The following is a 25,924-nucleotide window of genomic DNA, read 5'->3' as shown; positions in this document are numbered from 1 at the left end:
AATACATGCAATTTGGATTTAAAACTTTCTAATCATATTTGCATTGTCTCTGAATGTCTGTGTTTCTGCCTGTTCATAACAGTTAGTAAAGCATAAACCTAAAATATCAGCAAAAGTGAAATATACTGCAGCATTTATCATTAGTGAGAGCAGCTGGAAATAAAATAACATTCCTTACCTGAGCAGTCTTGTCCAAAGTTTTTTTTTTTCATTTTACCATCCGTGTCTCTATCAGGTAAACTGCTGCAGCATGTCTCTAAGGCTACGTTTACATGATGACGGTTTGAACAGAAGACGCATCGCGTTTAGACAAGCGTTTTCGTGAGAGGTAAACTCTTCAGGAGCCTTATTGCCTTCACACATGTATCTCATAAAGTGGTCAGGGTGTATATATACATATACATATTTTAAATAGTATGGAGAAAGAAAATGCATCAGTACTTTACATTTTTCAAAAAAAGTAAATTTTCAAAGTACAAAAAAAATGCACAATGAAATTATATTGCAATATTAAACGAGTTCACTGTGGCTCAGTTGGTAGAGCATTCGTCCAGTGATCGGTTGGCGCCTTGAGTGGTCATAAAGTGACTAGAAAAGCGCTATATAAGTGCAGGTCCATTTACCATTTATTTAAAAAGAGCACAGTTCATAAAGAAATGGTAAATGGTTTTATTTCTCTAAATGTAACTACCTAAATGAATTCACTTCACAAGGTAAAACTATCCATTACATCTGTTTATGCCTTTGATCACATCACAGCAGTACAGGCTTTAGTCTTTAATGCTAATTTAGGTGTAATACCAGACTAGACCATTGGGGGAACTCACGTTTAAAATGTGTGTGAAAATCCAGCGAGACTTCGGAGGGTCCCAAAATCATTTTGGCATTCAAGAAGGGACTTTTGAGAAAACAAGTGAGTAGCATCTACATAGCATCTAGATAGCCTCAGGAGGTTTTTTTTAAGAAAAAACAAAGTGAGGACCGGCCAAAATGTCCTCACTTCACAAAAAAAGACTTCACTATGTTGGTTAAATCATGCCGGTCCTCAGTATGTGGTAAGTACAAGAAACACACACACAGCCACACACACACACACACACACACACACACACACACACACGCAGACATACTCAGACACACACACACACACATACACACACACACACACACACACACACACACACAAAAGACACACACACACAAACAGACACACACAGCCACACACACACAAACAGACGCACACACACACAGTTCACACAGGACAGGAAAGTTTCTTAATGCAGCTACAACAGTGTGTGTGTATGTATATATATATGTATTACTTCAAAAACATGAACCATTGATTCAATCTGACTGACTCTCTGCTGATGTTGTCACATCTACAGGAAATAACAAGAAGACTCTGACTGCATTAATCTGATAGTAACATCTCAGCCTGTCGTCATGGTAACACAAACCACAGCCCTGCAACCTGAAATCTGTCAGCAGCTTTTTATCGGATAAAATGTGATCAGAAATAAAAAATATGGAATCTCTGTTCCAGTAAAGCTCCTCCTCTTCATCACGCTGATAAACAGCGAGGACAGCACCAGCTGATCAGACGGGAAGACAGACGGGAAGACGGACGGACGGCCAGAGAGATGCTCTACCTGGAGATGGCTCACCTGTTGCTGCTGCTGCTGCTGCTGCTGAGCTCAGGTAGGACTCTGATTTAAACACCACTTCATTATGGAATTATATTTGGATTGATCCTTTAAATCAGAAAACAGACAGCTCAAAAATATATTGAGCACACAAAGTAAACATACAAAAACTTACTTTACTGGTTTAATTAAAGGATCTGTGTGTGTGTGTGTGTGTGTGTGTGTGTGTGTGTGTGTGTGTGTGTGTGCGTTTGTGTGTGTGTGTGTTCGTGTGTGTGTGTGTTTATGTGTGTGTGTGTGTGTGTGTGTGTGTGTTTGTCTGTGTGTGTGTTTGTGAGTCATGTGTCTGTGTGTGTGTGTGTGTGTGTGTGTGTGTGTGTGTCTTTGTTTGTGTATTTCTCTGTGTATGTGTGATCTGTATGTTTGTTTGTGTGTGTGTGTGTGTCTGTGTGTGTGTAATTATTTCCTATTTAGTGAAAAGAAGGTCAAACTAATGCCCTGTGAAGTTTTCTGGATTAACCCCATAATGCACACTAACCGTCTTTGTGTGTTTACATGTGTATTTGGAGTAACTCAGTACTGCCCTTAGAGGCCTGGACTGGTATTGCATGAAGACACAGTCAGGACATGTGCAAGCAACCAACACCCTAATGACTGATTCACGGAGTAACTGTGTGAATCTTTGTGGTTGTTGTGTGTATCTCAGTGGTAATTGTGTGAATATGCGTGGCTGCTGTGTGTATCTTGCTGGTAGCTGTGTGAATCTTTGAGGTTGTTTTGTAAATTTGGTGGTTGTTGTGTGTATCTTGGTGTTAAATGTGTGAATCTTTGAGGCTGTTTTGTGTCTTTTGTGGCTGTTGTGTGTAACTTAGTGGTAACTCTGTGAATCACTGTGGTTGTTGTATGTATCTTAGTGGTAGTTATGTGAATCTTTGAGGTTGTTTTGTGTCTTTTGTTGCATTTTGTGTGTATCTTAGTGTTAAGTGTTTGAATACTTGAGGTTGTTTTGGGTCCTTTGTGGTTGTTATGTGTATCTTAGTGGTAATTATGTGTATCATTGAGGTTTTTTTGTGTCTTTTGTGGTTGTTGTGTGTATCTTAGTGGTAATTATGTGTATCTTTGAGGTTGTTTTGTGTCTTTTGTGGTTTTTGTGTGTATCTTAGTGTTAAGTGTTTGAATACTTGAGGTTGTTTTGTGTCCTTTATGGTTGTTATGTAGCCTGGGTATACCCAGACTGCCTTGCACGCTCGAATTTAATTTCGAACTGCGGCGGGGTCTGGAAACTAGGAAGGATTCTTAGCCCTGTTTTCACACAGTGCATAGCGGGGAGGGACGGTGAGACGATGACGCGTACTACTCGGCACTTGGAAGCTTTCCGGATCCAACATGGCTGCTGCAGACGCAAAACTCTCTTTAGCTGTAGATGGTGTTTTAAATAGTTTAGAGCGAAAGTTGAAAGGCGAAAGGTCTCTCGGCGGCTCCACTGTCCCCCGGCTGGTAGCGAGATCACCGGTAGCGGGGCTATTAGCGCTGCACCGGTCTCGCCGGCTCGGCGCAACAAGCCACCGAGACCGTCGGTCACCGCCGGTGATCTCGCTCCGTGCCGGGGGACAGCGGGGCCGCCGAGAGACCCGCAGCAGCTTGTTTGTTGCCCATAAAATCAGTGGATGTGTGTGGCAGAATGACATGAGGGGGAATAAAGCGTGAAAATAAACAATCTTGCAGAAAGGGAGAACTGGAGAAGCAAAGCAGCAAACAACACTCTCTCACAGACACACACACAACAACCATCCATTTCTGTTGCTCTACTACGTCATCTGGTATAACTGATCTGATTGGCTAAGAGCTACCTACAGACGCTTTTGATAGACATTCTAAGCGCCCAATAAACGGCTCTGGAGGATCGTAAACCACACCTCCTCTACGGAAAAATGAACGGCAGGTGTCCAGACCTTATCTCAAATGAGATTTGGTCTGGTGTTAGCCAGGCTAGTTGTTATGTGTATCTTAGTGGTAATTATGTGAATCTTTGAGGTTGTTTTGTGTCTTTTGTGGTTGTTGTGTGTATCTTAGTGGTAACTGTGTGAATCTTTGTTGGTTGTTGTGTGGAACTTAGGGGTAATTGTGTGAAAATGTGTGATTGTTGTGTGTATCTTAGTGATAATTATGTGAATCTTTGAGGTTGTTTTGTGTCTTTTGTTGCATTTTGTGTGTATCTTTGTGTTAAGTGTTTGAATACTTGAGGTTGTTTTGTGTCCTTTGTGGTTGTTGTGTGTATCTTAGTGGTAATTATGTGTATCTTTGAGGTTGTTTTGTGTCTTTTGTGGTTTTTGTGTGTATCTTTGTGGTAACTGTGTGAATATTTGAGGTTGTTTTGTGTTCTTTGTGATTGTTGTTTTTATGTTATGCTGGGCTTACACCAAAAGATGTTCACAGTGCCAGATTAAAAACTCAGTCTTTAGTAAATCTAGGAGTTTTACTGGAGTCAAGGCGCGCTCCCGTCATCCCGATCATTAAGTTTAAGGTAGAAATCTGCACAGTTTCATATCAGTATTTTCCTACTCTTGGGTTTGCGATCATATCGAATGTGTTTGATATCATCGCAAGTCTCAGTGACGTAACACAATCACCAACCAATAGATAAAGGTACCCAGATCCAGACCAGGCAGAAAAACCACTTCCACAGGAAAAAAGTACATCACAGTACAATCACAATAATGCAAGTGAGCTCAGTCCTAAATAAAAATATTGTGATGTAATATATTTACGGCCACAAGTGGGATTTTTGGGGGCGCTGTTTCTTAGTAAAGAAAACAGTAAGGAGGCCCAGTTAAAATGTATGAATAAATGTATACATAAAGTAATAAAAAATCGATGATTAATGTATGATTAACTAAATGACAGTTGATAGAGCAGATAAATATAAGTATTCAATTAAACAAATTATAATTAAGTAGGTCATAAATGTATATCATTAATTCATTTCAAAATGTTCCTTTCCTTTATTCTTCCTGATATCTATTTTTACTATAAAATAGTCAATTTTTCATGTCAAAAAAACAGAAACACTTTTTCAGCTTTGTGAGGGGGCATTTTGTGGGGTCTTCTCCTCTTTTTTTTTCTCTAAAAACAAACCACTGCACACACTAGAGCAGCTGGAGCTAAAAGCTGCTTCTCCTCCATTTCGTAAATTTTTACAAAGAGCATGATGGGGAAGAAAAATTCATGGTAGGAAAAAAATGCTAAAAGAATCTAGTTTTAGTCTTGTAAATCGTTACCCAGCAAGATTCACAGTCTGTCTAAAATCTCAGTGTGAGACTAGGCTGGGATTAAAAACTCTAAACACTTGTCTTTAGATGTTAGCAGGTGTGAGCTGATAGTTTATAGTTTGATAGTTAGTCCTGGAGTCTTTTCTAAATCTTTTCAAACTTCTGAATGTATAAGTAGCATTAGTTGTAATTGTGTGAATATTTGAGGTTGTTTTGTGTCTTTTGTAGTTGTTGTATGTATGTTAGTGGTAATAGTGTGAATCTTTGAGGCTGTTTTGTGACTTTAATTTTCATTTTGCTTTTCCTTGTGTTTTAGTTTGGTTTTGTGTCTCTGTAGTCATTTCATGTCTCTTTGTATTTGTTTTATGACATGTATCATTGTGTTGAGTTAATTCAACATGACTGTCTGTGGTTGTTGTGTGTTTGTGTTTATTTTGTAACTCCTTAAGGTTGTTTTGTGCATCTATGTAGTCGCCCAAGCAACCAACCAAGCAGGAGTTGGGCTGCATTTTGTTTTTTACTCATTTTGATGATCAGTACATTTGTGCTTCAACAAATTTACTCTGCAGTGGTGCAACAATGACAACACACTGTCCACTGCTAATACTTTCAAAAATATATCCGTGCGTTTCCATTAAATATTTGTGTATTTCTCCAGGACTCCAGGCCGAAAGAAGTTACAACCAAACAGGTAAACAGAGAAAGAAAAGAGAAAGAGAAGACAGAGAATCAGCAGTCAAGTTTTAGTTTAAACTTTTCTTCATTAAACTTTATTCTTTTACTGATGACTCTCTTGGTTCTTTTCAGATCCTGTCAGGTTGGTGGGAGGAGACAGTCGCTGTGCAGGAACACTGGAGCTGAAACATGAAGGAGAATGGAGACCAGTGGGTAATGATTACACTGGCTGGACCCTGAAGGAAGCAGCTTTTGTCTGCAGATATCTGAACTGTGGTTCTGCTGTTTCTGTAAGAAGAGAGAAGTCCTCAGACAGATCTGTGTGGTGGATCAGCTCTGACTGTGTTCATTCTGAATCTCTGAGGGAGTGTGCACAATCAACTTCCTCTTCCTCCATCTATAAAGTCACCTGCTCAGGTAAGATCCAGGATGATCTCTGACATGGTCAGTGACTGTAATGTACTCAGGTCGACACGCATTCAGTAGTTGGAATGGCAGCAGACTATCTGAAGTACAGCTGCCTCAGTAAATCTGGTTCTGAATGCACCAATATATACACAGACCAAACACTGTTCAATACGTGTTTTATGCTCGCAGTAACTCTTTCAGTATGACGGCACATTAATCCGTCACGGTGCTGTGTCTGTTGACACAGAGGAGGAGACAGTCGGGTAGGAAAGAACAACTCCTTCTCCCTGCAGCATTGAACAACCTGTCAATGCAGATTCACACAGAATACACAACTATAGCATCAAGGTGTTTATAGCTGAATGTGGAAGATAAAGGATCTCAGCTGATGTTTAAAGAACCTGAGCTGTGTTGCCATGTCCCCTCCTGCCGTCACTTCAGCAACAAAGTATTTCCTGAACTTAATGAGCAGACACGACAGGGATTTATCATCATGTGGCAGTTTTACTTAACAAAAGCAATATTGTGAGGTTTGTTTGAACTTATAAGAAAGGCTGCTCTTTTGAAAAATATTTGACAATTTAATAAAAGAGTGTTTTTGTTCCTGATGTTCTCAGTCAGATTTTTGTTCAGACAAACAGTTGTTACTATTTCACCAAATAAATACATAAATGAAAAGCACATAACTGGAGTGAACTCCTGTCCTTTTTAAGTTTTAGTGATCATTTTCAAAACAGATTTTTATTCTGGGTCACACATCTTTTCTGAAAAATAACAAGGAAAGAAAACGAGTGTTTAGGACTAGAAGTAAATGTAACTGTGGTGGTGAAGTGCTGCAGTTTGTGTTGTTATAATGGGGAGTTCTGTTGTTTATGATGAACTCCTGTTGGAATTCTGCTGATTCCAGTTTGAATCACTGAATACTTGTTTGATGACATCTTTTTATTCTGTGTCTGGTGTCATTTACCTCTCTCTATTTTCTCTTATGGCATCTCTCCAGACTCTGTCAGGCTTGTGAATGCAACCAGTCTCTGCTCAGGCAGACTGGAGGTGAAGTCTGACCAGTCTAACCAGAGCTGGTCCTCAGTGTGTGAAGATTACTTTGACCAGCAGGATGCAGAGGTGGTCTGCAGGGAGCTTGGCTGTGGGGCTCCTTCAGTCCTCCAAGGGGAGCTCTATGGAGAAGTGGAAGCTCCAATGTGGACCAAAGAGTTCCACTGTGGAGGAAATGAATCTACTCTTCTGGACTGTAGAAGCTCAGGCTCAGATAGAAACACCTGCTCACCTGGCAGAGCTGTTGGACTCACCTGTTCAGGTAGAAGAGGGGCTGCTGCTTTGATTTGGTTCAGTTCTGTTCTGATGAAACTCACTTTATTCTTTTACTGATGACCCTCTTGTTTCTGTTCAGAACCTGTCAGGCTGATGGGAGAAGACAGTCGCTGTGCAGGAAAACTGGAGCTGAAACACGAAGGAGAATGGAGACCAGTGGATGGCTATGACTGGACCCTGAAGGACGCAGCTGTTATCTGCAGATATCTGAACTGTGGTTCTGCTGTTTCTGTAAGAAGAGAGAAATCCTTATACAGATCTGTGTGGTGGATCAGCTCTGACTGTGTTCAGTCTGGAACTCTGAGAGAGTGTGCAGCATCATCAGTTCCCTCTAACTCCATCTATAAAGTCACCTGCTCAGGTGAGATCCAGGATGATCTCTGACATGGTCAGTGACAGTAATGTACTCAGGTCGACACACATTCAGTAGTTAGAATGGCAGCAGTTTGATGAGCAGCTGCCTCAGTGACTCTGGTTCCGAATGCACCAAGATATATACAGACCAAACACTGTTCAACGCGTGTTTTATGCTCGCAGTAACACTTCCAGTAGGACAGCACATTTAGGAAGTTGTCTTGCCACTGTGTCTGTTGACACAGAGGAGGAGATATCGGGTAGGAAAGAACAACTCCTTCTCACTGCAGCAATGAAACAGTGTTTATGTTCCTGATGTTCTTAGCAAGATTTTTATGAAGACAAACAGTTGTAAGTATTTCACCAAATAAATACATAAATGAAAAGCACATGGAAATGAGTAACGTCTCCTATCTCGACCAGAAAATTACCGTAGCGAGCTCCTGTCCCTTTAGTCCCCTCTAGTCTGTGGTGTTATAAAGAGGAGTTCTGTTGTTTATGATAAACTCCTGTTGGAATTGTGCTGATTCCAGTTTGAATCACTGAATTCTTGTTTCATGACATCTTTTTATTCTGTGTCTGGTCTCATTTATCTCTCTCTATTTTCACTTCTGTCATCTCTCCAGACTCTGTCAGGCTGGTGAATGGGACCAGTCTCTGCTCAGGCAGACTGGAGGTGAAGTCTGACCAGTCTAACCAGAGCTGGTCCTCAGTGTGTGAAGGTGACTTTGACCAGCAGGATGCAGAGGTGGTCTGCAGGGAGCTTGGCTGTGGGGCTCCTTCAGTCCTCCAGGGGGCGCTCTATGGAGAAGTGGAGGCTCCAATGTGGATCAAAGAGTTCCAGTGTGGAGGAAATGAATCTGCTCTCCTGGACTGTAGAAGCTCAAGCTCAGATAGAAACACCTGCTCACCTGGCAGAGCTGTTGGACTCACCTGCTCTGGTAGAAGAGGGGCTGCAGCTTTGATTTGGTTAATTTGTGTTCTGATCAAACTCACTTTAGTCTTTTACTGATGACGCTCGTATTTCTGTTCAGATCCTTTCAGGTTGTTGGGAGGAGACAGTCACTGTGCTGGAACACTGGAGCTGAAACATGAAGGAGACTGGAGACCAGTGGATGGCTATGACTGGACCCTGAAGGAAGCAGCATCTCTCTGCAGATATCTCGACTGTGGTTCTGCTGTTTCTGTAAGAAGAGAGGAGTCCTCAGACAAATCTATGTGGTGGATCAGCTCTGACTGTGTTCAGTCTGAATCTCTGAGCGACTGTTTGGAATTAATGCCCTCTTCCTTCATCTATAAAGTCACCTGCTCAGGTAAGATCCAGGATTATCTGCAACATGTACAGTGACAGTAATGTACTCAGGTCGACACACATTCAGTAGTTAGAATGGCAGCAGACTGTCTGATGAGTAGCTGCCTCAGTAAATCTGGTTCTGAATGCATCAAGATATATACAGACCAAACACTGTTCAACATGTGTGTTTCATGCTCACGGTAACACTTCCAGTATGACGGCACATTTAGGAAGGTGTCACGCCGCTGTGTCTGTTGACACACAGGAGGAGACAGTCTGGTAGGAAAGAACAACTCCTTTTCCCTGCAGCATTGAACAGCCTCTCCATGCAGATTCACACAGAATACACAACTAAAGCATTGAGGTGTTTATAGCTGAATGTGGAGGATGAAGGATCTCAGTTGATGATTAAAGAACCTGAGCTGTGCTGTCATGTCCCCTCCTGCCGTCACTTCAGCAACAAAGTATTTCCTGAACTTAATAAGAAACACAACAGGGATTTATTACTATGTTGTACTTTGTACTGAACAAAAGCAATACTGTGATGTTTGTTTGAACTTACAAGAAAGGCTGTTCTTATAAAAATATTTGACGATTTAAAAAAGAAACAGTGTTTATGTTCCTGATGTTCCTAGCCAGATTTCTATTAAGACAAACAGTTGTAATTATTTCACCAAATAAATACATACATGAAAAAACACATGGAAGTCAGCAATTTCTCCTCTCTGGACCAAAAAATTACCGTAGTGACCTCCTGTCCCTTTTAAGTTTCAGTGATCATTTTCAAAACAGATTTTCATTCTCGGTCACACATCTTCTCTGAAAAAAAAAACAAGGAAAGAAAACGAGTGTTTTGGACTAAAAATAAATTTAACTGTGATAGCAAACTGCTGCAGTCCGTGTTGTTATAAGGAGGAGTTATGTTGTTGATGATGAACTTATGTTGGAATTGTGCTGAGCTCCAGTTTGAATCACTGAATTCTTGTTTGGTGACATCTTTTTATTCTGTGTCTGGTGTCTGTTATCTCTCTTTATTTTCTCTTCTGTCATCTCTCCAGACTCTGTCAGGCTGGTGAATGGGACCAGTCTCTGTTCAGGCAGACTGGAGGTAAAGTCTTACCAGTCTAACCAGAGCTGGTCCTCAGTGTGTGAAGATAACTTTGACCAGCTGGATGCAGAGGTGGTCTGCAGGGAGCTTGGCTGTGGGGCTCCTTCAGTCCTCCAAGGGGAGCTCTATGGAGAAGTGGAAGCTCCAATGTGGACCAAAGAGTTCCACTGTGGAGGAAATGAATCTACTCTTCTGGACTGTAGAAGCTCAGGCTCAGATAGAAACACCTGCTCACCTGGCAGAGCTGTTGGACTCACCTGTTCAGGTAGAAGAGGGGCTGCTGTTTGATTTGGTTCATTTCTGTTCTGATGAAACTCACTTTATTCCTTTACTGATGACCCTCTTGTTTCTGTTCAGAACCTGTCAGGCTGGTGGGAGAAGACAGTCGCTGTGCAGGAACACTGGAGCTGAAACATGAAGGAGAATGGAGACCAGTGGATGGCTATGGCTGGACCCTGAAGGAAGCAGCTGTTGTCTGCAGATATCTGAACTGTGGTTCTGCTGTTTCTGTAAGAAGAGAGAAATCCTCCGACAGATCTGTGTGGCAGATCAGATCTGACTGTGTTCAGTCTAGATCTCTGATAGAGTGTGCACGATCAACTTCCTCTTCCTTCATCTATAAAGTCACCTGCTCAGGTAAGATCCAGGATGATCTCTGACATGGTCAGTGACAGTAATGTACTCAGGTCGACACACATTCAGTAGTTAGAATGGCAGCAGTTTGATGAGCAGCTGCCTCAGTGACTCTGGTTCCAAATGCACCAAGATATATACAGACCAAACACTGTTCAACACGTGTTTTATGCTCGTGGCAACACTTCCAGTAGGACAGCACATTTAGGAAGTTGTCTTGCCACTGTGTCTGTTGACACATAGGAGGAGATATTGGGTAGGAAAGAACAACTCCTTCTCCCTGCAGCAATGAATCAGTGTTTATGTTCCTGATGTTCTTAGCCAGATTTTTATTAAGACAAACGGTTGTAAGTATTTCACCAAATAAATACATAAATGAAAAGCACATGGAAATGAGTAATGTCTCCTATCTCGACCAGAAAATTACCGTAGCAAGCTCTTGTCCCTTTTAAGTTTTATGGATCATTTTCAAAACAGATTTTTGTTCTGGGCCACACATCTTCTCAGAAAAAGAACAAGGAAAGAAAACAAGTGTTTTGGACTAAATGTAAATGTAACTGTGATGGTAAACTGCTGCAGTCTGTGGTGTTATAAAGAGGAGTTCTGTTGTTTATGATAAACTCCTGTTGGAATTGTGCTGATTCCAGTTTGAATCACTGAATTCTTGTTTCATGACATCTTTTTATTCTGTGTCTGGTCTCATTTATCTCTCTCTATTTTCACTTCTGTCATCTCTCCAGACTCTGTCAGGCTGGTGAATGGGACCAGTCTCTGCTCAGGCAGACTGGAGGTGAAGTCTGACCAGTCTAACCAGAGCTGGTCCTCAGTGTGTGAAGGTGACTTTGACCAGCAGGATGCAGAGGTGGTCTGCAGGGAGCTTGGCTGTGGGGCTCCTTCAGTCCTCCAGGGGGCGCTCTTTGGAGAAGTGGAGGCTCCAATGTGGACCAAAGAGTTTCAGTGTGGAGGAAATGAATCTGCTCTCCTGAACTGTAGTAGCTCAGGCTCAGATAGAAACACCTGCTCACCTGGCAGAGCTGTTGGACTCACCTGCTCAGGTAGAAGAGGAGCTGCAGCTTTGATTTGGTTTATTTCTGTTCTGATCAAACTCAGTTTATTCTTTTACTGATGACCCTCTTGTTTCTGTTCAGATCCTGTCAGGTTGGTTGGAGAAGACAGTCGCTGTGCAGGAACACTGGAGCTGGGACATGAAGGAGAATGGAGACCAGTGGATGGCTATGACTGGACCGTGAAGGAAGCAGCTGTTTTCTGCAGATATCTGAACTGTGGTTCTGCTGTTTCTGTAAGAAGAGAGAAGTCCTCAGACAGATCTGTGTGGTGGATCAGATCTGACTGTGTTGAGTCTAGATCTCTGATAGAGTGTGCACGATCAACTTCCTCTTCCTCCATCTATAAAGTCACCTGCTCAGGTGAGATCCAGGATGATCTCTGACATGGTCAGTGACAGTAATGTACTCAGGTCGACACAAATTCAGTAGTTGGAATGGCAGCTGTTTGATGAGCAGCTGCCTCAGTAAATCTGGTTCTGAATGCACCAATATATATACAGACCAAACACTGTTCAACATGCATGTTTTATGCTCGCGGTAACACTTCCAGTATGATGGAACATTTAGGAAGCCATCACGCGGATGTGTCTGTTGGCATAGAGGAGGAGACAGTCAGGTAGGGAAGAACAACTCCTTCTCCCTGCAGCATTGAACAGCCTCTCCATGCAGATTCACACAGAATCCACAACTAAAGCATCAAGGTGTTTATAGCTGAATGTGGAGGGTGAAGGATCTCTGCTGAGGTTTAAAGAACCTGAGCTGTGCTGTCATGTCCCCTCCTGTCGTCACTTCAGCAACAAAGTATTTCCTGAACTTAATCAGCAGACACGACAGGGATTTATCATTATGTGGCAGTTTTTATTAAACATAAGCAATACTGTGATGTTTGTTCGAACTTATAAGAAAGGCTGTTCAAAGCGTATGGCGTTCCTCGGCAGCAGCCTTTACCCATTCATTCCCTGAGTAGATTGTTATCACAGCAAAACAAGACCAAGGGTATGGTGTCTAAGTTATACATGTTTATCTTAGGATCCTCATACCCTGACTTACCTTTAGACAGATTATGGAGACAAGACTATCCTGCTCTTGACCCAGAATTTGACTGGGAAGATGTGTGGGATAGTATAAAGCAGGCATCACGTAACCCCAATCATCAACAGATTCATTTTAATTTTATACATAGAACTTATCTAACCCCTCGCAAACTTTTCTGCATGAAACTGATAGATTCTCCCCTGTGTTCCTTTTGTAATCTAAAATCTCCAGGATCCTTTTTACATATGATGTGGGACTGTCCACCGGTAGCTCAGTTTTGGTATGATGTGGCGTCAACACTGTCAGATCTTGTAGTTGAGAAAGTGCCTGCGACCATCCCTGTTCTTATTTTGAATGATTTTTCAGGACTTAACACCGCTAGACTAAATACGCGCATCATCCTAGCTGGCCTCACCGCCGCCAAAAAGATGGTTGTTACGAGATGGAAACCCTCTCAGATAGTTAAACTAAGACAGTGGATTCTTACCTTCTTAGATGTTGTATACTTGGAATTATCAACGGCCCGTATCCATGGAGCTACTGAAAAAACTCTATCCTTGTGGCAGACAACAGCTGAAACTTTGAAAGGCTTATTGAGGTAACCCTATGATCTTGATTATCATCACCCCCTTTATGACTACCATTTGAATCCCACTTTTCCCCCTGACGTTTAATGTGTGTGTGTGTCTGAGTCTTTGTGTGTGTCCGTGTCTTTATGTAGGTCTGTTGTCTATATCATTTCCACTATGTTCTCGTTACATCCCTCTGCATACAGGCAGGCATGCATTGGGCTGCTTTTTCATTTCATTTATCTTTTCTTTCCTTATTATATATTATTGTATTGTATTTTTGTACTTTGTGAACTTACCCAATAAAAATTTGGTCACAAAAAAATAAGAAAGGCTGTTCTTATAAAAATATTTGACAATTTCATAAAGAAACAGTGTTTATGTTCCTGATGTTCTTAGCCAGATTTTCATTAAGACAAACAGTTGTAACTATCTCACCAAATAAATACATAAATGAAAAGCACATGGAAATCAGAAATGCAGGAGTTTATCACCACAGTTCATCATCACACTCTCTTTGGACCAGATAATTACTTGAGTGAGCTCCTGTCCCTTTTAAGTTTTATTAATCATTTTCAAAACAGATTTTTATTCTGCGTTACACATCTACTCTGAAAAATAACAAGGAAAGAAAACAAGTCTTTTGGACTAAAAATAAATGTAACTGTGATAGTAAACTGCTGCAGTCTGTGTTATAAGGAGGAGTTCTGTTGTTTATGATGAACTTATGTTGGAATTGTGCTGATTCCAGTCTGAATCACTGAATTCTTGTTTGATGACATGTTTTTATTCTGTGTCTGGTGTCTTTTATCTCTCTCTATTTTCTCTTCTGTCATCTCTCCAGACTCTGTCAGGCTGGTGAATGGGACCAATCTCTGTTCAGGCAGACTGGAGGTGAAGTCTGACCAGTCTAACCAGAGCTGGTCCTCAGTTTGTGAAGATGACTTTGACCAGCAGGATGCAGAGGTGGTCTGCAGGGAGCTTGGCTGTGGGGCTCCTTCAGTCCTCCAGGGGGCACTCTATGGAGAAGTGGAGGCTCCAATGTGGACCAAAGAGTTCCAGTGTGGAGGAAATGAATCTACTCTCCTGAACTGTAGTAGCTCAGGCTCAGATAGAAACACCTGCTCACCTGGCAGAGCTGTTGGACTCACCTGCTCAGGTAGAAGAGGAGCTGCAGCTTTGATTTGGTTCATTTCTTTTTTGATCAAACTCACTTTATTTTTACTGATGACTCTCTTGTTTCCATTCAGAACCTGTCAGGTTGGTGGGAGATCACTGTGCAGGAAGACTGGAGCTAAAACATGGAGGAGAATGGAGACCAGTGAGTGGTGTATTGACCCTGAAGGAAGCAGCTGTTGTCTGCAGAGAGCTGGACTGTGGTTCTGCTGTTTCCATAAGAAGAGAGGAGTCCTCATACAGATCTGTGTGGAGTATCTTGTCTCAGTGTCTTCAGTCTGGATCTCTGAGAGATTGTATTGTATCATCATATTCCTCTCGCTTCTTAGTGAATCTCACTTGCTCAGGTACGCCTCTCATTATCATCATCTCTGACAGTAATGTTTCCAATATGTTACTTTCTCTCTCACAGTGACACTTGGTTTCCATCAGACTGAACTGTAAAGTTATCTAGAACAATGACATCCTGACGTGTAGAAGGCGGAATTTTTGAACTCTCCATAGATTGCTGATCTTCACCTGACAGGACACACCTGGAGGAACCTGTCTGTCTGTCTGTCTGTCTGTCTGTCTGTGATAGACCTGTGACATCACATCCTCTCACTGTGTTTACAGACCTGCTGCATCAGCCCAACATCACTGCATCCTCCTCCATGGACTGGGTCTCCGAGGCCCAGCAGCAGGGGCTTCGGGTGTTCAGGGGCTCTGACTTCACCGTCAGCTGCTCCATCCAGTCAAAGTACCCAGGAGGCTCCTTCCAGCTCCGCTTCACCTCCTCCACCTCAGCACACAACTACACCCAGCCAGCTGTCAATCACACTGCCCACTTCCTGTTTCCTAACCTCACCCAGCCAGCTGTCAATCACACTGCCCACTTCCTGTTTCCTAACCTCACCCAGCCAGCTGTCAATCAATATGCACGCTTCCTGTTTCCTGCTGCAGAGCCCGCCCACCAAGGAAGCTACTGCTGTGTTTATCACATCCATGTTTTCTCTCATAACTTCTCCTCTGAGAGCCGTCAGCTCACTCTCACTGTTGTAGGTAAGCTGAATGTTTACATGCAGGTTTGGAAAAGAACATTCATCAAACAGACTGAAAATGATCAGCTGCCAACAGAGTTCATGCATGTTGTTGTTTCTGCATGTGACACAGATCTGCGCTTGTTTGATGAATGACAGTCAGAGCGTATATCTCGTCTAATGACAGGGTTCACGTGGGATTTATCAAACGTTCGTATTTCGCCAGTCACAGTGTGAGAATGATCGGACGTTGATAAATGTGGTGGCTCGAAACAAAATACCACGCCCTATTATATACCAGACCCAGATGGCTTACCCCAAGAGTTTATGACACCAAAGGATGCAATACGGCCAAAAAGAGGATTTCCCCCCCCTTTTCTTTGTTTTAAGTCAGCTTTATCAGCAAAGTGCACCATCACAAATAACAACAGGAGCGAAATATACATTTTACAGAAATACACAGCGACAGAGGTTTATGAAATAAAAGTACTTGTAGTTATAAACTCAAACAAGTTCACTGAATATTTTACATTTGGACCACAGACTTAAGTTTTCAAGTAAGTTTTATTCCCAAAAGAAGAGGAATTTCTCAGAGGCAGAAAGTGAAACAATGACGTCCGACAGCTGCAACACAACAAACTGGTTTTGTTTGGCAGCATAAAAAGTGAAAAGGAAGGAAATCAGTGTAGCAGTGGACCATCCAACTCCCGGTGAGGTTGGAATATTTCATTCATACATTGTGATATATAAAGCCTAATAGCCTTTATAATATGCAAATATTGTTTTTTATTATGATGGAGAGATATTATTCACATCTTTAGATTCAGTAATAATCCTGTCCCAGTCAGAGGAGCGATGGCAGCGATGACTGGGAATGTTTCTATTTGGGCCCCACCGATGGTGAAGGAGGTGTCCAGCAGGATAACGATAAATAGCAGAAGACAACAACATTGAAAAAGCCTCGGCTAGTATTCTGTTTAAAGAATTTCACCTTGCAGGGTGTACTTATTTTTAATGAGCTTTTAGTAATAAATGATATAGCTAAAACATGCTTTAGTTTGTCACTATTAAAAAAAACCCGTTAGAGTTTGATCAGCTCCAGGCATCGATACAATAGTCTAAGATCAATTATCCGACTCAGACGTGTGGACTTCATGCTGACTTAAATTTGTGTACACTAGCGGAGAGTAGACCTGAGATCTGATCATACCCTCCGCTCACGTCCAAATTGCTAAATGCCGAGGCTTGCGTAGAAATGATCGTATGCCCACTTTACGCACACTTTCTGGCGTACGTCCGTTTGATAAATGCGGGCAACTGTGACTCCTGTCATTGTGTTACACAGCTCATATAGTAACCAAACGTATACAAAGTGTATAAATGACAACAGCAAACACTGAACTGTAGGACAGAGCATGTTTGGTTACCAGGATAACTCTGGTTCTCTGAGAACTGAGCGCGATCTGTCCCAGCAGCCCTGAGCTCCTAACTCGCCATTTTCAAGAGGCGTTCCTCCAGCGGACAGAAGCCAGAAGATACGTCACTCAGAACTCAGAGAACCAGAGTTATCCTAGTAACCAAACGCTCTCTTTCCAACCTCCCTCACTGTCTCATTGTGTGTGTCCCTGTGTTTGATCAGATCCGAGACCTTTTATCATCAGAGTGGTCGTCCTGCCACTGATTCTGCTGGTGGCGAACATTGTCTTTTACTTCTATTTTAAGGTACTGACACTCGTCTGTTGTATAGACCGCTGACTGAAATGAAGCACTCTTTCTGTTTTATTGAACTGAAGAGAGCAGGAAGTCACACCTATGTGCGTTATGTCTCTCCAGACCCACAGGGTCTACAGGGTCTACAGGGTGCAGAAGCCCCACAGACGGGAGGATGTGGAGCTGGATTATTATAACCTGGGTGTTCCTGGAGCTGAAGGAGGGCCGACTGAAGAATAAGGAGCTCAGGGAGCAGAGTAGCTCCTCCAAGCAGCTCGTCTCACACCCACATGGATTTATATTCACAAATTCCCTTCAATAATCAGGATTTGTTACATTACATCATGTTGAAAAGACCAAACCCACAGCATGTCCCTCAGACCATCGGTTCCTACGGAAGACCTAAAATACCTCACTAATGTAACAGGTGAGCGCAGGTCTACAGAGTCCAAGTAGCCAGCACGATTCAAAGCAAACACACAGCGATCCAGGCCAACCAGGAACAACCAGCAGGATCATGTTAAATATTCAATCAAAACACTGTTCGAGCCGGGGCTCTTAAAGCCTCCCAAACCCTGCCTGGTTCTTTTGTTCTAGACTTGTTTTTGACAAAAGACTCAAAACAACTGAATACAGTTTACTAGTGTTGGGAAAAGGAGGCTTCGTGAAGCATTTGCTTTATTTTTTGACCCCACTTGATGTCGAACTTGGCTTTAAAAAAAAGACTTCAGCATTGATAATTGAGTGTTTTCAGCCCTTTGTTAAACAAAGAGCGCCATCTAGTGGGCTCCATAAATAAAGCAAATGATTCACGAAGCTTCGCTGTCCCAACACTAGTGTCTTGTATGTATGTTTCTTAGTTCCCTTTTTTGTAGGCCTATGGTTTCTTGTATGTATGTTTCTTACTGAAATAGCTGCACCCTGAGCTTGTTCTAACCGGCACAATGTGCTGTCTTAACCTGTAGCCAAATAGAGGAAGTCTGTCTTTGCTCGGTATAAATGGTAAATGGTAAAAAAAATTATTACGAAATCATGAAGCTAACAAAGTGGAGCTTTAAACATCAGAGGCTGTTTGACACCAACTTCATCTTGTCAGTGAGATATGAACTTTACGATTTAACTTAATAAATTTAAGGAGCACATTTAGCTCAACAAGAACCATAATAATACAAAAAATGAGCCAAAAACAACAGAGGTCATTTCTATCAGAATTGCCTTCAGGTTGTCCTTCAGGATGACGTTTTTTTTTATCAGAAAGGATTTTACTGATTTCAAAAGTTGAGTTTTTCTACTTAAGTCTCAGTTTCATTGTTTCTTGAGAATGAGTTATTTTGTATTTCAGGATTTTTGTATTTCAAAAGAATTTCACAAAATTTTGTACTTAGTTTTGTTATCAGAAAAGATTTTGCTTATTTTATAAGAACTTTTCCTATTTTCCATTTTAGGAATTTAGTTGATGTTGTAATTGAGGAATTTTATAATTTCATAAGAATTTGACTTTTTTGTAGTTTGGTTTTTTACAAAGAGAACAAGATTTTTTTTCAGGATTTCATTTAGTTTTGTACTGAATAAGGATTAATTTAGGAAATAGCTTTTTTCATTATAACTTTGACTTTTTTGTATTTCAGGAATTTACTTACTCATGTGATAAAGAAAATGGAATTTTATTATTTCTAACTATTTTAAGTTATTTTTCTACTTTTGGAATTTACTTAATATTTCGATAATAATTTGATTTTTATTTCACAAGAATGTCAATTAGTGTTGTACTTAGGATTTTGGTATTTTTTTATATAAAGGGTTCTGCATATTTTTATAATTAAGATTTTGCTATTTTCATAAGAACTTCATCCACTTTTTTTACTTTATTGTTTGAATTTAATTAATTGTGTTTTGAAATTTTGCATTTAACATTATACTTGGGGACTTTGTATAATTTTTAATATAATAGTTTGTTTTTTTAGAATGAAGGGTTTTACTTTTTTCATTTTAACCTTGATTATTTTATGTTATTCATTACATTACATTGCATTACATGTCATTTGGCTGATGCTTTTATCCAAAGCGACTCACAATAAGTGCATTCAACCTATGATTCTAGCCTCTCAGGAATCAAGTAAATACAAAACTTTAAGAGCCAACTGTAATTGCTACAGAAGTGCTATATCCTAAAGAAGAGAAGACTTCAGGGATTTACTTATGTCAATAAGTATAATATAATTTCATTAGAATTCGAGTCATTTTTGGCCTTTACAAATTTACACATTCTTTTGCAAATTTCAATTTTTTTTTATACTTTGTAGTTGATGTGAGATTTGACTGGAAGCCAGTGGAGTTATGCTTTTTTAGATGATGCGAGCAGTAGAGTTTTGGACCACTTGAAGTTCATGGAGGAGCTTGTGAGGGAGACCAAAGAGGAGAGAGTTGCAGTAATCAATGCAGAAGTTGACAAGACTATGGACAAGAATGGGGTAGTGTGGGGGTTGAGGGAAGGGCGGAGACAGTTGATGCTGCAGAGGTGAAAAGAAGCAGACCGGGTGATGTTAATAGTCGCGTTTCCATTAGGTACTTTTCCCTCTAGTGCAGCTATTCTCAACCTTGGGTTCGGGACCCAAATTGGGGTCCCGAGATTATTTCTGGGGGTCGCCAAATCATTTTGGAAGTCAGCTCTGTCTCTACTGTGTTAAAGTGTTCATGTGTTTTAGTCTTTTTGGTCATTTGTGTCTTTTTTGGTAATTTTATGTATTTTTTTGGTAATTTTGTTTCCTTTTCTGGATCAATTTGTGTCTTTTTTTGGTAATTTTGTTTCCTTTTTTTGGTCAATTTGTGTCTTTTTTAAAAAAATCATTTTGTGGTCAATTTGTGTATTTTTTGGGGTAATTTTGTGTCTTTTTATCACTCTATGGTCAATTTGTGCCTTTTTTGGTAATTTTTTTGTCTTTTTTTAGTAATTTTGTTTCCTTTTTTTGGTCTTTGTGTCTTTTTTTGATGAGAATTTTACTTAATTTTGTACTTAAGATTTTGCTTATTTCAGAGGAACTTTGGAAATCGTACTTTAGGAATTGAATTATTTTGGAATTTAGCATTTAGTATTGTACTTGTACTGATTTTCTATTTTTTTAACATTTGTTTATGAAGTATTTTGCTTGTTTTATTATTTATTATTATTATAAATGTGTCTCTTTTTGTACTTACATTTACCTTTGTGATTAGAGAATTAAAATTGTATAATTTCATGAGAATTTGAGTTATTTTTGTACTTTGGCAATGTAATAAATTCTTTGAAAAAGAGATTGTTTTTATTTAATAAGATTTTAAATTATTCTTGTACTTAAGATTTTTATATGAACGATTTTGCTTATTTCATTAAGACTTTGCCTATTTTTTGTACTTTAGGAATTTACTTTTTTTATTCTTAAGAATTGTACTAAATTATGCATTGAGGAATTTGCTTTCATATACCATAGAACATTATTTTTGCTTCATATTTTAATGAACAATTTTGATTACTTTTGTACTTAAAGGATTTTGAGACAAAATGTCCTCATAACTTGTTTGTGTATCGAAGCATCCAGCAAAGAGAGATGAAATTATGTAATAAATGTATCACCAGCATCGACTATGTACGAACAACATGAATCCACTTTAATAAACAGCTGATTTTATGTGCTTCTGAAGAATCTGTTGTATTTTTTCTCATAGTTAGGGAAACGTTTTGTTTAGAAGCAACACAAGATTTATGATCCTGCCTGACCTTTTATTGACAGACTATTTATTTCAATCCAAATATTTTATTGGATTATTATTGATGCATTTCCGTAAATAGTGTTTTAATCTTCTCAAATATGGCTCATTTTAACTACTTTATACTAGCCTGGGTATACCCAGACTGCCTTGCGCGCTCGAATTTGATTTCGAACCTCCAGGCGGTCTGGCAACTAGGCGATTATCTTAGCCCTGTTTTAGGGATCCAATCACAGAGCGGGGAGGGACGGTGAGACGATGACGCGTACTACTCGGCACTTGGAAGCTTTCCGGATCCAACATGGCTGCTGCAGACGCGAAACTCTCTTTAGCTGTAGATGGTGTTTTAAATAGTTTAGAGCGAAAGTTGAAAGGCTAAAGGTCTCTCGGCAGCTCCGCTGTCCCCCGGCTCGTAACGAGATCACCGGTAGCGGGGCTATTAGCGCCGCACGGGCGGTTTCTGCGGCTTGTTGCGCCGAGCCGGTGAGACCGCCGGTCACCGCCGGTGATCTCGCTCCGAATCGGGGGACAGCGGAGCCCCCAGAGACCCGCAGCAGCTTGTTTATTGCCCATAAAATCAGTGGATGTGTGTGGCAGAATGACATGAGGGGGAATAAAGCGTGAAAATAAATAATCTTGCAGAAAGCGAGAACTGGAGAAGCAAAGCAGCAAGCAACACTCTCTCACAGACACACACACAACAAACATCCATCTCTGTTGCTCTACTACGTCATCTGGTATAACTGATCTGATTGGCTAAGAGCTACCTACAGACGCTTTGATAGACATTCTAAGCGTCCAATAAACGGCTCCGGAGGATCGTAAACCACACCTCCTCTACGGAGAAAAGCATTGAAGGTGTCCAGACCTAATCTCCAATGAGATTTGGTCTGGTGTTAGCCAGGCTAACTTTATACACTGATGTTTAAAAACTTAATAATCACTTTGTGACAGTTTGCCCTGCCACTGGTGCCACACCACACCAGCACCGCACACCACCATCCATTCCACATGCCACATGTTAGCTAGGTAGCATGCTACTGCTAGTTTGTTGTTTGTCCAAACAAATAGTTGTACCAGGCATTAAAATGAACAATAAACTGAAGAAAACAATGGTCTAATATTTTTTTTCATTACTGTACTTTACACGACTTTTAAACTGGCTGGAATATTATCTAGCACTTAATTAACTTACTGTTAATAGTGCTTTATTATAGAAGTTACGTCCAATTTTGGACAAAAATACAAATTTTGAGTGTTTATGTTCCAATTGAAACTCTCAATGCAAGTGTAGCACTTGAGCCACAGCATGCTCTGTGGTCAGAATAGGCCCATATAAGGACCTGTGATAACGTGTTATCTGACCATGAACAGTTATTCACGTGAGGTCGAGAGGCCCTCCATATCTGAGAGGTGAAGGTCGAGTGTTCTCTTATCTGTACTGTAGCTAAAGTGTAGAGACACTATGAGTGAATGGGGAAAGACATTTTTATCTAATTGATATTATTAAACTTCCCTAGTTGACTCCTTACATTAAGATTATTGTTTTTTGTGTGTTGCAGGTGATTGCAGATGCTGATTTACATTGGATGAAGCTAAAAATTATTGTTCCATTTTGTTTTTACCGAGGCAATTCTGAATGTCTCTTTTTTATCACTTCAAAAATCATAAAAAAACCCAACTTTGAACCACAAAAAAAAAAAAAATCAATTTTCGCCATGTTTTAGAAAAATAATGTTTTATAAATCAGTCTATGATGATATATGAACTAACCCCCTGAAAAACCTTCAGAATATACACTGTAAAAAAATAATCTGTTTAATTTACGGAAAAATACCAGCAGCTGTGGTTGCCAGAACTTCACCATAAAAATTACAGTGAGTGGGTTTTCTATTCTAAATTTAAATGTAAATATCAGTAAAAACTGTAATTTAGACTGAATAATCCTGTTATTTTTAGGGTAATTGTGTAATTCATTCACACATCATGGTATTTCTCCATAAATTTTGCATGAAAATGTTATATTGTTATATATGTTTCCTCCAGTTTATGACAGAAAAAAATAAAAGTTTTGTGCTATTCTTTGATTTATGGTAATTAAAGTGTCTAATACGGTGATATACAATTTTTAATTTTACGCTCTATTTCTGATGTATTTGACAAAGTTTTACTGTTATTTCTACAAACAAAAAAATTTTTTTACAGTGTAGATAGGAATGAAACTGGGAAGTTGAGAGTTAACAGTATGACATTTCTCAGTATATGAGAACATTTATATTGTTTAACCCATTTAGGCCTAAAACGGCTGTAAAACCTCTGGGTGATTTTTGAAAGAACCCCCTAAAACCTGAAGTTTTTCTGGAAATTCAACGAAGATTTTTCAGCCTCTGTAGCAGATAGAAATGAAATTCAAAAAGTATTTGCGAGCTTATACCTGTGGCTTTCATGAGAAGTTGAGTTTATTTGTCCAAACCTTCAATACATTTTTAAAAAAAATCAACAAACACAGCAAATAGAGAAAAAAAGGCTTTTTCGTCTATTATTGAACAGGAGAGTTGAAAGAGACAGAGAATGGCAGTGAATTGCGACACACTCCTGCATGTATTCTGATGCATTTCATTGGCCAAGAGACCGAAATTAGGTGGAAAAAAACTACAAATACTACAAAAAGACGTATCCACTTTCCCGGCCTTAATGGTTGAATAACGCAACAGCGCTTCCGGTTTCAATGGTAGAAATGTGGTAATGCTTTCCCGGCTTAAATGGGTTAATGCCATGCATTCTGCAAGACACTAAAACATTTTTTAGCTTAACCTCCTGTGACCCTGCGTCCTCATATGTGGACATTTCATTTTTGGTTTTTCTGGACCTTATACTTAAATCTGCTTAACTATAACATGTTGTCCTCAGTAGTACACACTCTAGAAAAAGCACAATACATCAATCAGTGTAAAAATCAGATGGCAGCATCTTGGTAAAGTCAATCAACAGCTTATCTGCAGAGAAAAGTGGACCAAGTACAAAAGCTGATCAGATTTTATGATTAAAACTTGTTTATTTGTGATAAATAAGGTTTGTAGATTGATATTCTGTGCAAGTTTGACTATTTTTTAGCAATAGCAACAAGCTACGACACAGCTAATCAGGAAGTACTCATTTGAGAACGAATAGACTTTCACTATCGTTCTTCCAAAGAGAGGGAGTAAATGTAAAGAAATAAAAAGTATTAATTGTGTTATACAGTAAAATTAAAGAGATAAATCAAAGATAATGCGTAGTTTTTGTACTTGTCAGGTCCTACAAATCCAAAATATCTAGGAGAAACAATACATACTAAACAAAAGCTTGGGTCTCAGGAGGTTAAAGATAGCATCATGTTCCTCAGCCAATTACATACATTGATTTTATTACACCACCGGTCAAAAGTTTTAGAACACCCCAATTTTTCCAGTTTTTTATTGAAATTCAAGCAGTTCAAGTCAAATGAACAGCTTGAAAGGGTACAAAGGTAAGTGGTGAACTGCCAGAGGTAAATAAAAAAAGTAAGCTTAACCAAAACTGAAAAATAATGTACATTACAGAATTATACAAGTAGGCCTTTTTCAGGGAACAAGAAGTGTGTTAACAACTTAACTCTATGGAGTCTTGGGCTATTTTGTCCATTTTTTAATTCTTTTCATGTCTTTGTAAGTCATTTTGTGTCTTTTTTTGGTCATTTTGTGTCTTTTTTTGTCATTTTGTGTCTTTTGGTGTCTTTTTTTGTCATTTTGTGTCTTTTTTTGGTCATTTTGTGTCTTTTTTTAGTTCTTTAGTCCAACATAAAATGTGATTTTTTTTACTTTCAAAACACTATCATGCTCAATAAAGAATTTTAAATGTTGCGAATGTGCATTCATTTCAGAGTACACTGAGACATTAAACTGCATCATTTTCAATTAAATTCTGCAAAAGTTGGTGTGTTCTAAAACTTTTGACCAGTAGTGTATATGCAAATTAGGCCTTATCCCGTGTCCAACAGGTGACATCGCAGATAAGAGAAGGACAGAAATGTGTGTCAAATGAAAACACAAGAGGAAGCTCCTCAGCTGACCTCAGTTCTCATGACTTTATTGTGATACTTTATATCTTGTAGGAGGACGGGGATCCCATTCTCAAGCCAGGTTTAGCAATCTGTGATCCCTATGGCCCAAAGGTCAAACTCCCCCTGAGACAGGGGAAAAGCTCAGCAGCTGTCCCTCTCTCTCCTCCCTCGCTGTGTTTGACTCTGATCTCTGTTATGGCTTTCCCACAGCAGCAGACAAAGAGAGACTGAGCAAGAGAGAGAGTGAAGGATATAAATGACCCAGTGATTTTATTGACATGGAAGTCTTCTGCACCGCCTTCTCACTCCTCTTGGATCGGGGACATCCTTCAGTTTTTTGAAATTGGAGAAGGTTAGGTGCTCCATACATGGTTCTCTTGCAAAGTTTGATAAAACTTGGGGTCCATTTTTTGCACATGTTGAGGGATTGATTTTTACGGCTATTCCTGAGTAGCCACCCTGATTGTCTACTAGTTGTGAGTTTTTCTTGTGTGATTTTGTAGCATGCTGGGAATGTTTTTTATTTATCTCTGCTTAAGTGAACATATTATTAGACTTTTATTTAGCAGTGGGTGACCTATTTGTGTTTTTGTTTTGTTCTGTGTATTTGTTGTTCGCTTCCATTTTTATTTATTTAATTATTCATTTATTTATTTTTTGGTAATTCTTCTTACTATTAGTTATTCCTTATCTGATTTCATTTTATTTTATGTATTATTTATTATTATTATTTTTTTTTATTTTTTATTTGTTACACTTGACACTGTTTTGACTCTCGTAATGTCATTTCTTGATTTTGTTATGTCACTG

At 39.7% G+C, this 25,924-nt stretch overlaps 1 protein-coding gene and 1 pseudogene across 1 annotated transcript in view; both read left to right on the top strand.

Moving 5' to 3' along the window:
• Nucleotides 1–1,035: 1,035 nt before the first annotated feature.
• On the top strand, nucleotides 1,036–17,550 carry LOC131971132 (scavenger receptor cysteine-rich type 1 protein M160-like; annotated as a pseudogene).
• A 2,126-nt stretch (nucleotides 17,551–19,676) lies between these two features.
• Nucleotides 19,677–25,924, top strand: part of si:ch211-220i18.4 (SRSF protein kinase 3) — a 28,403-nt gene continuing 22,155 nt past the window's right edge. The window contains exon 1 of the mRNA XM_059332438.1: nucleotides 19,677–19,807. Within this exon, the coding sequence (XP_059188421.1) occupies nucleotides 19,677–19,807 (131 nt within the window). The remainder of the gene's footprint in view (nucleotides 19,808–25,924) is intronic.

Source organism: Centropristis striata, chromosome 5 (assembly GCF_030273125.1).
Source record: "Centropristis striata isolate RG_2023a ecotype Rhode Island chromosome 5, C.striata_1.0, whole genome shotgun sequence".
Taxonomy (NCBI): Eukaryota; Metazoa; Chordata; class Actinopteri; order Perciformes; family Serranidae; genus Centropristis; species Centropristis striata.
The sequence above is the reverse complement of the archived record's forward strand: the minus strand, read 5'-3'. Positions and strand labels throughout refer to the sequence as shown.